At 33.8% G+C, this 16,892-nt stretch overlaps 1 protein-coding gene across 6 annotated transcripts in view; it reads right to left on the reverse strand.

The window, feature by feature from the left end:
• Window positions 1–16,892, reverse strand: part of LOC132203523 (probable serine/threonine-protein kinase DDB_G0267686) — a 37,675-nt gene that overhangs the window by 7,862 nt on the left and 12,921 nt on the right. For 4 of the 6 annotated variants that reach the window (XM_059631353.1, XM_059631352.1, XM_059631350.1 and 1 more), the window contains exons 2-5: window positions 1,514–1,739; window positions 921–1,053; window positions 430–583; window positions 45–245 (exon numbers count right to left, since the gene is read on the reverse strand). In XM_059631353.1, coding sequence (XP_059487336.1) covers window positions 45–245; window positions 430–583; window positions 921–1,053; window positions 1,514–1,739 — 714 coding nt within the window. The remainder of the gene's footprint in view (window positions 1–44; window positions 246–429; window positions 584–920; window positions 1,054–1,513; window positions 1,740–16,892) is intronic. The other 2 variants (XM_059631351.1, XM_059631354.1) reach the window with 2 other exon arrangements.

Consider the following 16,892-nt stretch of genomic DNA (forward strand, 5'->3'; position numbering starts at 1 on the left):
TAAAAACAGCTAGCGAGTGCAGATTTTATGAATCCTGCACTTACAGCGGCGCCCAAAATGAGTTGCTGCTGCTGCTGTGGTTGCTGCTGTTGGTGCACCTTGCGCCTCGCAACAGGCGAGTGGCCTGGGCTGGTGGCCTGCGGAGAGCCGCCCGAGCCTTGCGAGCCAAACGAAAAGCGGCCGGCAGGTCGGGTCGGCATGCTTGTTGGCGACAGGGTGGAAGGGCTTGTTGCGCCTTGTGGACTCTTTAAAAGCCCCACGTTTAGTTTCACCCAAAAATAATGGTTTAGGAGGGAAATATACTTCAAAAGGAGAGAGCAAAAGAACTGATATATAAGAATAATTTTCTACTGATATGTACTTGGGGAAATTTTCTTTTCAAGGAATAAACTAAGTTCGGCACCTCCGGAACTGCCAACGGACACTTACTGTGCTGCACGGAGAACTAATGGGGTCCTCAGGGTCGATTGGTGTCATGCCAGTGGGCTGGTAGTATTGGAAATTGTGCAGGTCTGGTAGCGAGCCAGTGGCGTTTGCTATTGGTATTGAGACTGCATTGGGATCTGTCTGCGTCGGGTCAATACTGAAAGGACAAAAGTTTTGTTAAATATAATTTTCAAAACGTCTACGGTTTTAAATTTACAGGCTAATATCAAATTAAAATAAATTAATTAAAATACACGATTTTTCTAAAATAAAAAAGGTTGTAGCCTATGCAATATTACTATTTTATACCTAAAAAGTTAAGAAATTATCTTATGACCAACAAAAAAGCTACAAAATAATGATTGAATGTTATTTTGTGTCTGTTTTAATAAATGAATTCTCCACTTTATTTTACAGTATTTTAGGAAATTAGGATTCGGTGGGATAAAAAAATATCTCAATAGTTTCTAATTAAAAGATAATTTTTTTTTTACCTAATCCTTGGCGTTACTCTGCTCACATCACTTGATGATCTATTTATTCTGATGTCGTTATTCACAGCCAAGGAACTACGGTCATTGATTACTACACCCATTGGACTAAGAGCTGCAAAAGAATTGTAAAAATCTGCATAAGCATTAGTGACGAGAAATTTCAAACAGCCCACCCACGCATAGTAGTTTTTGGGACCCGCGCGCTCCGAACGTAGTGAAAACAAATGAGCGGTATAAGGAAGTGATAAGTGTAGAGCCAAGGTCGCTCGACAAAAGTGCAAGGCTCTGCATTTTATGATTTTATGTATGAGATAATGAAAAACGAAAATAATGCCGTGTGTCAATCGGCCGATTATCAGCTTTATAAAAAAAAAAGAGAAATTGTCTACACGCACACAAAACTTCAACTTACAGAACATTTTAATTACAAAAAAGTTCTTTCTAAAATTGAAAAATTTTGAGCTCAAAACTATAGAAATTGATGCTAAAATACATTTTATTTTTTCTATTCATGAGATGATTTCCCTACTTTTCTTTTGCTCAATTTATTACAAACGGAATTTTATTTTAGAAAAATAATGTAAAAAAATTACATCGTCTTGGCGAGCCAGGATTGTTCTGTGCGCTGAGGGAGCTCGTGTGCAGTGCCGAGTCACTGCGGTGCTTCCAACTTGAGTCTGGAGGCGTAAGGTAGGACGAGCCGCTGTTGTACGGGGAGGTGTCGATGCGGCGGTCCCTCCGCATCGGGCCCACCCCGGGACTCCGGCCCCGCTCCCGATACACTGGCTGCTGTTGCGCGTCTGTTTCTTCATTGGTCGCCTAGAATCAAAAAGAAATAAAACATTATGAGCTAATTTGAAAATTTCTATTTTTTTTTTTTTAAATAAAATATTGCATTTTATTAAATCCCTTCCTCACACGCTTATCTATATTCTTTGAAAAATTATTTACACGATTTTTGAATTTCTGCTCATTTTTTTTTTAGTCTTTTGATTAAAAAAACATTGCGAATTATCTAAATCAACGCCTATCATTTGGATTTTTAAAGTCTATTGCCTGTTTTCCCAACAATTCATTCTTTCTTCAACTTTTTTTTAATTTTCAAAAATTCTAGTTTAGTAAACAACAATTTTAAGCTCTCATATATTAAGTATCAAATAATGATGAAAATATTTATGTATTTAATTTTGGTGCATCGCTGAGTGTGTTACTTTATATGATTTAAACGGACAATGCAATTTTTCACTGCTTTGATTTTGCGCGTTTTTGCGGTAATATATCTGATTATTAATTAATTTAATTTTTAGTTCATCTTTTCATCAAATTATTGAAAATAAAAACACTTGCATTCCAGTATAAAACTTGTACTTATTGCTAGAAATTTATTTTACGTAATATTGAATCAAATTTTAAATTGCACACTTATGAATCAAGATGGCAAAATTAGCAAAGATCCATGATTAGAATTAACTTTGGAGCAAAATGAACTAAAATTATAAAAATGATTAAAAAATATCCAGAAGCTTTGTAAAAAAGTATGATTGTATAATATAATATATATTATGAACTTGTATAAGTAGATTGCAAAAATATCTATATTAATAACATTTTAAAAGCCAAAATTATACTTGATAAGGACATTCAAAGTTTTGAAAATCTACCAAATAACGAGTTTTCCTTAAAACTAGCAAATTTATTGGATAAAAAAATATCGCTTCATTGATAAGAATTTGTGAAGAAACCCAGCATCTTCCGGTAAAATTCTAAGAATCACCTATTCCGCCCATCATTATTTTGCGTAGCAGAAAGAGGAGGTTTTCAATTTGATAAAAGTCGAGCGCTTCCTCGACTTCCGCAATAAGCGGGTGAGCAAATGTTTGCCCGGCCCGGCAAAAGCTACAAACTGATCAATTTCCGCTCACCAGAGAGAGCGAGAACAGTGCAGTGGAGGCAGTTTGTTGATTCGCTCACAACACACCACGCACATGAAAAAGGAAAGAAAATTGAACGCGGCTGCTGAGAAAAGCAAACAAAAATCTAGAGAGCATAGCGCGCAGACAGATTGCTCATCTCCTCAAGCCGCGCCAAGATGAAAAAAGATGAGCTGCCACCATGTTTATTCTGCATTGTCATGATCTTCCACTCTTGGGCATGGTAATTTTTTTCAGCGGATAAATATTAGCGCCGACCTTGAGTTGGTCGAGTTCAAAACGAAACGAAAAATGCAACTAATGAGAGAAGATGATGAAATATATATTATTAATTTTTCCTCCAATTTCAAATGCACTTGGCAGGGCGCGGATGCAGCTGATTGATAAGGCAAAACGAAATCGTCAAATGGCTATTTATCGCGACTGATAACGAAATCCATGGTCTGTTTTTATCGTGAGTGAACAATATACGCGCCAAAATGCACAATCTTGACTAAATTGGGCTCATTCGTGCAAGCGAAAGTGTTGATAATGGGAAAAAAAATCATCCAGAGAATTTTATTTAATTCTTTGACATTTACAAAACAGAAAAAAATAAATTATTATTTCACATTGATTTGCATGAATTTAAAAACAAAAATTATTAAAATAAATAATAGTAAAATAAAATTTTTCTTTGAAGCACATGTTGATGTTGATCTCTGATGTTAGTAGTTTTTTTCCAAGAATTATTCAATGTTTCCCTCTCAAAAATTACTTTTCTCCAAAGAATTTTTTCTTGTAACAATTTTATTGGAATACATATCAATAAATTTCGATGGAAAAATAACTCTATTCGGCTACTGTGTCTCCAGACAAACATTTGAGCCAAATATGTGTTTCCCATAAAAAATTAATTCAATTAAGAATGGTTGGTATTTTACTGCAACGTGATAAGATGAGCTTCTCAATTTTTTTTTTTTTCAATTTATGAAATACAATAATTATAATTTTCCCACACAGTCAATTTTTGAATGTTTATAATAGGCAACAATAATTATGTTAAATTAGGAATTTAATCTTGCACATATTGTAAGTGATCCTCTACGTTATTAATTTTTCATCCATTGTTAGCTAACATTTTTTCATTGAATGTATTCAATTTAATGACAATACATTTTTTTAATTAAAATTTTAAAAAACATGAAGAGGAAACCACGCTATTTCTCCATTAAGAATCAAATCTAATAAAATTTAAAATATAATTCGAAGCAAAAGATATAATTATATATTTTTAAATTTAGTTTGCGAAATCTTTTTTCCATTTTCAAGACTAATTAAATGTTTATATTTTTGTTTTCTTTTCAAAATTTCAGCTCAAAATTATTTTGAAAAAAATTCCTCTTTCAGTGTTCCGTTAATCCTGCTCCCGCCAAAAACACAACACGTTCGTTAAAGATAATAGTGCACCTGACTGGGTTGCGCGCGCGTGTGTGTGTTGATGTTTTGCGAAGAGCGACAGACTTCAAGGCCGCGACGCTTACGATGGCTGGTGCACGCACATCCATTAGCTTTCATTCGGACACGTGCTCTTTCCGTTCTTAATTAAAATTGAATTTATAAAAGTCTCTGCTTATTTCATTGAAGTATTTTAATTGATTTAAACAATTCTCTGGATTTTGTTCAAACATTGCATAATGATTATTTTTTGCTGGAGAAAAATAAACGGTGCATGTGGAAGGAGATTTTCAAGGATAACTTCTTGTGTTGCATCCTAGTGGTATATAATGCAGGAATTATGTATGATTTATTTTACAAGTTGGCTGATAATGCAGCGGTGGGTTAAGTAACACCGGAAGTGCAAAGAAAGATAAGCGATAATCCTACACAAAGTCATTTTATATTTTGAAGTCAACGGACAAAATTTTATATTTAGAAACGACCACCCTCGCTTTGAAGCCTGTTGATGATTTTGTGTGGATCCGGTTCGGTCCGACAACCCTTGAGATTTTATTTGAAGTAATTGCGTCAAACTGTCTTTCAATATCTGTAAGATTTGGGTGCCATGACGTCACTGGCGATCAAAATTCTCGTCATCGCAAAACAGACGTGCGTATTTCGGATGCTGCAGAAGTTATTGTAGTCCAAGATAATGATGGATTCACATTTGAAAGTTTTATCACGCATATCAAAATGCAACAGACTTGCTGAGAACGACGTCAGGCCTCTTTCATTGAATGAGTCATTGTCTGAGACAAAATAAAAATAGAGCAAATGGAGATGATGAAAAATACATTTAAATGCGTAAAAATTTATTTTTCCGAAATATACAGAAGAGAAATAAGAAATTTAGAATGACTTCTGTATTAATATGCACTGTAAACTTGAAAATGCGTACATGGCAAAAGATTCAATTTAAATATTTTGATTATTTATAAATGAATAATATTAATGGTATTCTTTCTAATAAATTTAATTAAATATAACGATTGTGATGCAAAAAATTTTAACTGAGAAAAACACAAATTTAAAGCAATTTAAACTGTTTCAAACAATACAATTTTTTGGTTCAAACTGCATAATATATTTCTCTCTTTCAACTTATCATACAATTAACGTTCGTTACAATTTTTTTATTCGCAAAAGGGATCGTCAATTGACTTTAAATTAATTCAGAGTATGTTGTTCAAAATATCTCAAATGTTTTCCTGTTTTCCATTTCCTTATTTTTCTAAATCAATATTATTATGCTTTAAATAAGTGCAAAGAATAATATTATTATTTGTAACATATTGTCGATATATATTTCAACTTAAACGAAATATGATCATCACGGAATAAAATAATTTAAAATAATTATTCGATCGGAACGCGTGAAAATTGGGGCAGAAAATCTGGCGCGCAAAACGGACAGCAGGCAGCCGTTTGATTTGACATTTAAATTCCCTTTCCAGCCGGTGTGCGTCACTGGCCGATCATCGCGGTCGTAATAATTTCAAATCTCATTGACTTGTTAATCAGCGGCAGAGAGAAATGTTGGAAAAGAGAGCCGCGTGATAAATTGTGGCTCGTCGCATAAGCCGCAAAATTTGCATTTTCGCTCGACGGAGAAGCATGTTTTGTTTTCCTCACAGACATTTATTTATCCGACCCAGAGAGGATCGGTGAAAATTTATACTAGTGTCAAATTGGAAGCAAGACTTTTTTTATATCCAACCCAGGATTATTTCGCACGAGGCGAACGCGGCAGATGGAAAATTTGACACTGCCAACATTTGATCAGTTCATTTCACACGATTTTTTTCGGCGCGTCCTATACTCGGGTGCTGATTGCGGATCGGCTTTATTCGATTCCCTCGGGCCGCTTTTTGAAATGGAAAAAGAAATTGGTACACAGACTGATCGATGTTCTTGGGTGCAACTTTCTACTTTGCACAAAAATAAAAATAAAGTTATAAAAAATATACAAACTTTTACAAATAACATTATTTTTAAAATTATTATTGTTTAAGAAATTTTTTGTAAAACGAGTTTATATTTTATGATTTTATTTATAATAAATCATTTTTAAATTTAACGATCTAATAATATTAATTATTTGAATTAAACATCAAGTTATTTTTCTTTTATAATTTATAATATTAGGTTATAAATAATTATGTTCCGAAATCCCGAATTAAAATCATAGGTGAATATTGGAAATAATAGATCCTAGGAAATATCTGTTATTCACGGAAGAAAAGAATTTACATTGCAATTGAAACTCATACAAAATAACATAATTTGCCACAAAATAAGATGTTTGCAGAATAATATTATGTTTGTATATACGAAGAGACGCGCTATGCATTATTTTTAGCGAACAAAACGCGGATCGATCACCCTCGACGGCATCTCTCTTTTTCTCTCATCAAAAAGCGGAGGCCAATCAAATTAAAACACTTTCCCTCGCCGCCGCCGCCGCACTGACAAAAGGTGCAAGGAGCACGGGCTGATGCAAAAATCAATAATTCGGGCTAATTAACGGGAAACAATGCGCTCTGATTGCCACCCGCCAGCTCTCGGTGCTAAAAGGCTGGAAGCGAGAGCTGGCGACGGAGAAAAGTGGATTGCTCCGCGTCGCAATGATATTACAACACTCAAGTCACGGGTGAGTGCTTTTAGGACGAGACGAGCACTACTCCACTCAAAAATTACTAAAATTTTAGCAAATAATTACAATTTTGTAGACCTTTTGTTTTAAGCAAAAATTTATTGCAAAAACCTTAAATAAAACTCTTTCTATTTAAACCCGATTTCTGTTCTGATAAATATTTATGGTTCCAGCTCGAACACTATGTTTAATTTTGAACCAATTTTGTATTCAAATTATAAGCATATGAGTTTTAATATGTTGAAATTATACCCTAATATAATTTCCACTTCAATATTTTTGTCCACTGTCCACTTATAAATGAATTTGAAATTCACACAATTTCATCAATTCAACAAACTCGTCTATAACTTCTGTTTAACATAATATATTTGTTTGTAAGCTACGGGAATAATTATTTTGGAAATTCACATTGGCGATAATGCAAACAGCGCAAAATCGATTCAGGCCGCGGTGTTTACGCACTTGCTGGTCTAAATTTGGCGGCGCAAAACTTTTAACCCCAGGCAAATCCCATAGCATGAAATTTTGAAATTGGGCGAGCAATGTGTGTTCTAAACAATAACTAGACACTTTGTTCAGCAGATCGACATGATTCATAATTAATCACCAGGAGATGAGAGAAAAGAATATTTAAAAAAATTTATAAAGCTATTTATAATAAAATTTGTATCACTTTCTTTTTAATTTTATAATTATTTCTGTTAGTAAGAAAAGAATAATCAATCGCAGGAAATATGAAACTGATTTTAAAGCAAGAATTGCAATTTCAAAATTTGGTTCTAATAATTAGTTTTAGTTTCCTTTTTAGTGAGGATTTTATGAAAAATATTTTTAATAACTTTAAAGACTTATTCTGAAAAATTGTTTTTATTTTTAATGAAACTTATCTCAATTTCAAATATTAGAACAATGAACTTAATTCCCAATTAAAAATTCATTAAATATTTAGGATTTTTTAAAATTTTATTCCTGATAATTTCATCACTGTTTTTTATTCTATAAAATTTTGCATTAAATATTAATAACAATATTATTTGAAACAAATTGTTAAACCGAGAGTAAAAATAAATAGCAAATAATTTTTTTCATTGGACTGGCCACACGTTTTTTAGGCATTAAAAAATTAAAATGATTAAAGTGTCCGTCGAGTAGCGTCAAAAGCTGCAATAGGCAATAATTTTTTTAGTGCGAAAACGAAGCTGCAGGTTTTTTAAAAAAATATTTTTCATGGACGCGTGCGCGTTCACGCGTAGAATGGGGTCACGTGAAGAGCCTTCCGTCCGTGACCTTGATTGCGGCCAGGGGTTGAGGGATGGAAACGCAGGCGGTAAGTACGGAGAGTGTCGGAGAACGTGTGTATTCGAGAGGGGTTGGCTGCCGCCGCCGCATGCAGCACGACCGGCAGCAGCGCCAAACCAACGCTCCACGGTCGTCATATCGATCTGCGGCGCCGAGGGTGGAGGACCGGTTGGTGCCTCCAACACCAACCCGACACATGGCCCACATTCGCAGCCGGAGCAACAAGCGGCCAGATATTCCATATTCAAACCAATAATGCGATTTTCAATAAAAATTTGCTTTAAAAGTTGGAACGAAAATCAATCAGACAATGAAGTTAATCAAACTTTTTTAAATCATTATGATGTTTTAAATCAATAAACTGATATTTTAAGGTTGTTGTATGCATTTAAGTGCATTAAAATTTGTTTAAAATTTATTTTTATGTGGAAACCGGGGACTGTGGAGATACAAGAAAAAGCAATAATTTGAGAGTTAATTTTAAGCCCTAATTTTGAAAATTTTAGTCAAAATGGGGAATATATCGACATTTTAATTCTTGTTTGGATTCTTGTCTTGGGTTCTTTTTAATCGTTATTGTTCCAAACAAAAACAATATCCTGTTCAGATCCTGCTTGAAATTTTTTTCTCCGTTTTTTAAATTCCAACTGACAAAAAAAAACCCACCGATATAAAGCTGAATTAAAATATAAACCAAATGAATCAACCCTCGATCGTGAAATTCTTCAATCACGCTTAAAATTCCCTATTATCTATAGTTCAATCGTTTGCAATTATTAATTAATATTAATTTTTTAAACAGGGTAGCCAAGGACTTCAATAAATAATTTCCTGAAAATATCTTCTCTGTCAGTTATTTTAATTATGAATTTCATCAAATTATTCTGGAACTTTAGTAACTTTTTTATAATATCAAAGAGTTGAATGAAAAACTGTTGCTTTTATTAACTTTATACTACAATGAAAATTAATAATATTCAGAGCAATCCAAAAGTCAAACTAGGCTCAGACTAATTCTGCCCGCTATTCAAATTGCATGGCACAAGTTAGAAATTTGAATCGCCCTCAATGTGAAATTTTAAATCAGCATTTGATATCCGTTTCCTATTGATAAATACACTTCTTGATAAAAAAATATCCACGTTGGAAGAATTTGAACCTACTAAATTGATAATTCTGATTATCCATTTCGTGAGTTTCTTTTCCATTTTAATTATTTCCACGTCTTTTAACTTGAAATTGTGCATTAATCAGTCACTTTCATATTGCAGAACATTCTAGGAGAATGCAGAGTCAAGGGTTACCCAACACTAGTTAAAACAGAGTCGAGTGAACGGGTTGAACTTATCAAAACTATAATATATGGCAACTTGCTCAAACGTACATAAATCAAAGTGAATTTCTCTGCTCTCCGCCAAGTAGAGAGAGTTTGTCGCTGGGAAGTTGGAAAAGATCGATTGGAAACGCCACGGGGGCGCAATGTGACTTTCCGAGCGTTTCGATCGTGATTATTATTGACGCAGGACTAATTGTTTATTCAGCGGAGGCTCGTGCGCCGCCCGCCGTCTGCATGTGCATTTTAATAAATGAAGCAGCGTGCCCGGCGTGTCGTCAACACACACGCGCGTAGGTTCTGTTCAAAACACACACGCACGGTGGTCACGCTGCCGAGACAAAGAAGACCATCATCATCCCTCGTACGCCCACGCAGCGATCGCAAATCAATGCCGGATGGACTGCACCGAAGTGGAAACATTGTAAAAGATATGCGGTCCGATCGATGACCCACCCACTCATAAATGGGACACACGCTTTCAAGGAATACCATCAGATTAAACAAAGAAAAATCAAAATCAATTCAATCAAATTCCATTTAATATAATCGCATTCACATGCAATTTTTATATCCTTGAAAGTTTTAGGATAAAATTTTATGTCAGTTATTAAATAAAATTTTGAAAAGTTTGAAATTACAAAAAAAATGAGCCCTAGGAACTGTTTAAAATGAAAAAAAGGTAAACTCGTGAAAAATTAGTTGCAACGCACTTTATTGACTGACACAGTTGACGCCAAAAATGAAAAATAAATAAAATGAACTCTGTGTGCATAAATTATAAATTGTAATTGTGGAATTTTTTAAAATATATTAAATTACTCAACTCCAGAATTACCATCACCCAATTTTTCTTTAAAGAATTTCCCATCACGGCAATGATATTTTTAAGAAAACAAAAGAAAATTGTGACAGAGATTTATTCCTTAGCATTAAAAAAAAGTGAAAATTATAATTAAAAGTTGAACTCATTTAAAAATGAAAGAAAAAAAATTGTGTTAGAATTTAATTCTCAGAAGGCGTTCAAATGTGAATCTTGTAAATGACATATAATTATGCATTCACATAACAATTCCAAATGGATTGCAATTGAAGTTGGTGCCCTAAAAAGAAATATATAAAGTTATCTAAATAGTCAAATTCTAATTCTTAAGAAAAATCAAATATCAAGTTATGAGTAAACTTCAAAATCGAAATTGATAATACATGTTTCAATTGTGTTATGCAAGCTTGTTGTAATAAATCTTTTTTAAGACTATTAATTGCTATTTATATAAAAGCTTACTATTTTAATTGAAAAAAGCACTTGTTACGTAACTCGGCACTCTGCTGATAAAATTTCTAGCCAGTTGATTGCTGCTCATAAGTTAAGCTCATAAGGTTTGCTTTAATAAGCGTGTTAGGCGCATTTCGTGCTCCGTTAAATAAGCAATTTCTGGTCCGAAATTCAAGCGTCAAAATTTCCCGGAGCTTTAGAAGGCCGTGCAGCAACATTAGCATATTATTTAAGCGCTCGTTGACATGAGCGGATCTGTTCCAAATTGAATTAATCATTATTTATTGCACGAGATTCGGGCCCATTACCTTAATTACCCCCTGCCGTAGACGATGCCGGCCGGGGCGCGTGGGGTATTATAAATAATTTTTGCGCATGCAAATGACTCGCCGCTTCTTTCGGCGAGAGGAGAGAGAGAGGGCAGATCTGAATAATGCACGAGAAAAGTGCTTTTGCCGCAGCAAACTTTTGCAGGAAGAAAATCGACCGAGATCTTTTTTTCGTGAGGCGCCGCCAGCGGCAAGATCCTCCTCGTCTTTTGTACGGGTCTAATGAGACACTCGGCGACACCGCCGCTGTTAATTAGAATAAATTTATTAATTCGCGTTTCGAGTGGCCGCCTTTGAAGCGGCCAATTTGCAGCACGAGAATTTCAACACCTCTTCCTGTATGGGTGCAGCAAAAACACACAAACACGCCAAGTCAACAGGCGAGATTTCTTTGCACTCTATCGTCAGCACAAATCTAGCGATACGTTCGCGGCGATAAATTTTAATTAGCCGAGGGCTTACGGAGAACAATGTAATGGGTCTCGTTGAGGTGCTGCTCTCTTTTTTTGTCAAGAGGCGTTCAGCTATCTGATAAATCTGTCAAGGTTGTTATAACAAATTCACAATTTTTAACGCAAAACACTCAATAAGCTTTTTTATGTAAATAACTAATTTATTAAGAAAATTCGTCTACAGACTGAAAAGAAGCTTACCACGCAATTATAAATTAAGAAATTTTTAGATATTTTTATATAAAAATATGTAGTAATTAAATTACATGGAACTCTTTGTGAGATAATATCCAATATTTAAAGAGGAACCAAACAAAAATTGAAATCTTTGATGATTTAAATTTTAAATCTTTTAACTGAATTAAAAAGAAAATAGCATACGCCAACATCCACTTCCTTATAGGGAGAACGTATAAATTTATTAAAATTTTCATTGTGGCTTATGGGTGAAAAGGGTTTTATCGCCGTAAATAAAAAACTTGTGGTTCGATTTTGTTAAAATTCGTCTTAAATAATAGCCTGATAAATAAGCTACATAATGCGCACCAGAAAACCTCTTGTCGCAACGTAATTTTTTGAGAAAACCGAAAAGTACTTCGTTGTTAGAGTCTCCTTTGCCAAGGCCTCTCCGCCGCCGCCGTTCACGAGAACGGCGTGAGGAGATGAGGGAGGGAAGCCTCAAAAGCCAGAGCGAAGAAACGTGTGCCGCTATTTTTGATAGACTTTCGCGCGAATGTATTATTTATTTAGAACGCGTTAATTTTAAGTATTCAAATTTTCAGCGTTGTTAGATAATTGTATACAGTATTTTTTGATATGCTAGTTTTAAAATAATTTTGGTTGGGAGCGGAGTTAATAACGTTTCCGCGAGAATTTTGTTCCGTCAATTTAAAAAATAGAAAGAAATTTTTAAAAATATAAACTTTAAGAGAAAAATGTTGCCAATTAAATTTTCTACAATTTCTTTCACAGGCCTGATGACGTCAAAATTATTTTTACCAATAAACTGAAGGCTCAAAGTCAAAATATAATTTTTTAACTAAGAATAAAATTTTTTAGAATTTTTATAAGATAGCCATTCGATTGCAAATTTTATGTTTACCAGTGTTCTCAAATTTCATTTAAAAATGTTATGTAGTTTTGAAAAAAGAAAATAATATTTGATGGTACCTCATACTGCTGACGAAGACGAGCGGCGGCATCAGAGCGCGTTTGAGAAAGCAATCTGCAGCTTAAAAACGGCTGAATATTTTTACATGAAATTTCAGTGCTTCATTAAAAAATAAATTTCCAAGCGATTGGCTATCTTTAAAAAATTCTAAAAATTTATTGTCTAGGTTTTTAAGTTATATTTTGACTTTGAGCCTTCCGTTTATAAGTAAAAATAATTCTGACGTCATCAGGTCTATGAAAGATACTGTAGGAAATTTAATTGGCAACATTTTTCTTTTAAGGTTTATATTTTTAAAAATTTCTCTCTATTTTTTAAATTGACGGAACAAAATTCTCGCGGAAACTTTAATAACTCCGCTCCTAACCAAAATTATTTTAAAACTAGCATATCAAAAAATACTGTATACAATTATCTAACAACGCTGAAATTTTAAATACTTAAATTTAACGCGTTCTAAATAAATAATACATTAGCGCAAAACTCTATCAAACGAGTTGCTCTCGCCGGACGCTGGCTCGCCTTCGTCGACTGCCGCTGTGGTGCGTGCGCCGTGCTGCAGCCTGCAGTTGCTGTGTGTGTGCATCATGGCGGCACCGGCACCGAGTTTATTCGCACTATCGGCCTTTATTCATCGAAATCAACTTATTCAGGGGTGGTCTGGGCCTGGCGACCGCACGGGAATTGTGTCCTGACCCCACTCTGGCCCTCAGGTAGCTTGAAATGTTAAGTCCCTCTCATAAATCGCGCTAGTCCTCTGCGGAAAACTTTCTTCCGCGATTCCCTTTGTTTGTTATCACTTGTGACCTTGCTTGTGACGTCACGATCGGTGTGCACCGAGGAGCGCAGCTGATATCGAAAAGTACTAAATTTTCAATGCTTATTTTGGGGGCTTTAATGAAGGAATTTATAAATTTTGATCATTTTAAATTGTTAAATGCTATTATATTAACCACAAACGACTATAAAATGTTTTGTTTGGTTCCTCTTTAAATATGTTTACTTATTAATAATTTCTTATAATTATTGCATTACTATCTCAAATGACTTCAACACATTGGAAATTAAAGTCCTAATATGGCATTATGAACGTGCACAGGCTTACGGAGGATTTATATATTTAAATTTATTTAAATGATACGAAATCTTAAATAAATGGAAATGTCTTGAAAATTAAAAAATGAAAGGAATTCGCATCTAAATTTAATTTTCGCAAAATCCTCACTTATTAAGCAAATTATGGGTTTTTCACCCAGTGATTTCATTCTTTTCCCATAGACAAAACTGAGAGTGCATAAAAGGCCTGACCAAAAGTGTTATTGTGCCGACAGTTGATTCAACAAAGATGACAGACAGACCGGCCAAAGACAAAAGGATTAACTTGAGTTTGTCTGCAGCAACCCCGCGTTCGTTCGAGCTCCGCCCAACAGCAGCAGCACCGCAGACACAACGAGCACTTAAACAAACTGCACGGCCTAATCCCAAAAGAGCTCTAGACATAATCACAAAGAATTAAATTGTTTTCTTCCGAGGATTTATTGCCCTGCTGTAAATTAATTTGTCCTTTTCAGGCAGAAACTGTAAAATAAACAAATTATTTGTCGATATTGTAATCACAGGGATATTTAACCATAAATTAAAATATTATGTAAAATTAAAAACAATCTCAATTAAAAGTGAATTTTTTGCACTGCAGTTTTGCCAAATACTTAATTTAGCTTTAAACAATTTTTTTCTTTGATCATTTGAATAAATTTGAGTTGCCGAAATTGATTTCATAATAGATTTTACATCAAAATTTATTGATTATTTTTTCCACAATTTTAACGTTGCAAAATGATAGACGATAATTTATTTATGTTTCCACTTTATGCTTAACATTATCATCTTTACTCAAATTTAAATGGTCTTTTTTGGTATGTACAATTTAACAGTTTGTGTTATTTTGATCATTTTAAATCATTTCCGCACACCTGAAAATTTAACCTAAGATTCAGTTCATTCAACTTCCAATCATTGTAGAAAGGAATTTTAACAAGGTAATTAATCTGAAAACATTATGCAAAACCGCATTTGTATGAAGGTCAAATCTCTAAAACAAGGTTGTTGGGACGTAAGAATAAGCAAAAATAACGTACGTACATAAACAAAACATACAATTGTCTCCAAATTGAAAAGGGCGTTTAATTACACTAATTAGCAAACCGTGTGGCCGCAAAACTGTTTCTACCTGCTGGTGTTTGCAGGAAAATAGATAAAAAAAACTCTGTTGCAAGTTGGGACGCGGAAGCGCGACGGAGAATTTTTGCGCCCAAAGGAGGAGGAGGAGCGTGTGAGAATTAGCCGTTCAAGGGCAGAGAGCTCTTCTCCGAGCTCGCGCTCTTTGCTTCGGTCGCGGCCACAAACATTGCCCGGCTCGCGCTATTATCGTCGAACACACAAAAGCGGCTCAAGCTTGCATAAAAAAGTAGCAAATTTCAAGCAGTTCTAAAAGTTTTTGCCTTCTAGTCTCTGATGTTGTAAAAAAAAAATAAGAATGCCAATTTTGATATTGATGTAATTTATTGCCTAAATATCAATTAGCAGGCAAAATTTAATAAATTTTAATTGCAATTCGAATGAATTAAATATAAGATCCAAAGTAGATATAAATTAATTTTTTTGTGCTCATTTATTTAATAAATTTATTACAAGTTTAAAAAATGTAAATTTATTTTCAATTTACGCTTCACCGAATTCGCTATTTCAAAATGAAGACAACATTTTTACAAAAAAAAAAATCCAATTTCAATCAATTCCAATTTCAGGAAGCAAGTCTACCAGACGTTTTACTAATATACTGTTTGAACAAATTATGCAAATTATGATAATAGAGAGGTCACGTAAGAAATAATATAAATTATTATATTTGATTAAATTGATTAGAATGGCCTTAATTTAGTGATTATTTCTTTCATTCTCACTAAAATGTTAAAAAAAATAAATTATAAAATTAAACTTTAAAATAATAATATAAATTGTTAAATAAAATGATTTTTTTTGTAAATTAGTTGAAAAATTGTGTTTATTAATGTATTGTTATAAATTATAACATTACTTCCGGTTACTTCTTTTATATTTTTCGATATCAGTGTTCGATGTAGCTTTTGATTTTATTTGCATAGCAAGTTAGATCCACTAATGCCAGCCTAAACCGCGAAACTAACTCGAATGGTCTTCCTCGCCGTTTACAACTTTTCAAGCATGTATTTCTAGGTCAAACGTGTGTTGTGTGTGTGCGAGATAGCAAAGGGGCGTTTGCCAAACGACAACTCTGCCGGAATACAAGCAAACACTCTCAGATGAGACTATTTCACATTTTTCACGTCAAAAAGTAAATTTTGCGAGCTGCTTAATTAGTTTATTTGGACGAGAGGCGGCTTGTGTGCATAGGCAGTTTTGGCCTCCAAAATATTTGACTTGAAACTCGTGTATGACTGAAACCGGAATAATGTTGTGCAGGAATGGATTTAACCAGTTTCGCAGCAGATTAAACTGCTTTAACACGTGTAAAACACGTTTCTTTACCAAAAGGAAAAATTTAATAAAAATAAGTATTATAATATTCTTAATGTATGGATGTCATTAGGTAGAAAATATCACAGAAACTTTCATAGTATAATTGTTCTTCAAAATTAATTTAAACAATAACTAGTTTTTAATTTTTGATTATTATGTTATGACCTATTTTAATTTGAAATTTTAGTTTTATTGTATCGAAACTTCGAAAATTCTGATTAAAAAAATCTAATCAACATTTGAAAATTTGAAACTGTACGCCATTTTTCCTTACTTTCAAAAGAATGTAGCATGATTGAGCACCTCTCTCTCACCTAAGCCAAATATGGTAAAATTTGCATCACTGATCAGAAGAAAACCACCTCGTTAAAAGTAAAAAACTTTTTGCGCTATTTCTTCACGTCTCCGACACTTTCCTTGGATTTTTTCATCTGCGATCTTTTATGGCCATGCGGCAAGACTATAATATTGTTGTTGTGATGCGATCC

This window comes from Neocloeon triangulifer, unplaced genomic scaffold (assembly GCF_031216515.1).
Source record: "Neocloeon triangulifer isolate White Clay Creek 2 clone unplaced genomic scaffold, ASM3121651v1 ptg000017l, whole genome shotgun sequence".
NCBI classification, from domain to species: domain Eukaryota; kingdom Metazoa; phylum Arthropoda; class Insecta; order Ephemeroptera; family Baetidae; genus Neocloeon; species Neocloeon triangulifer.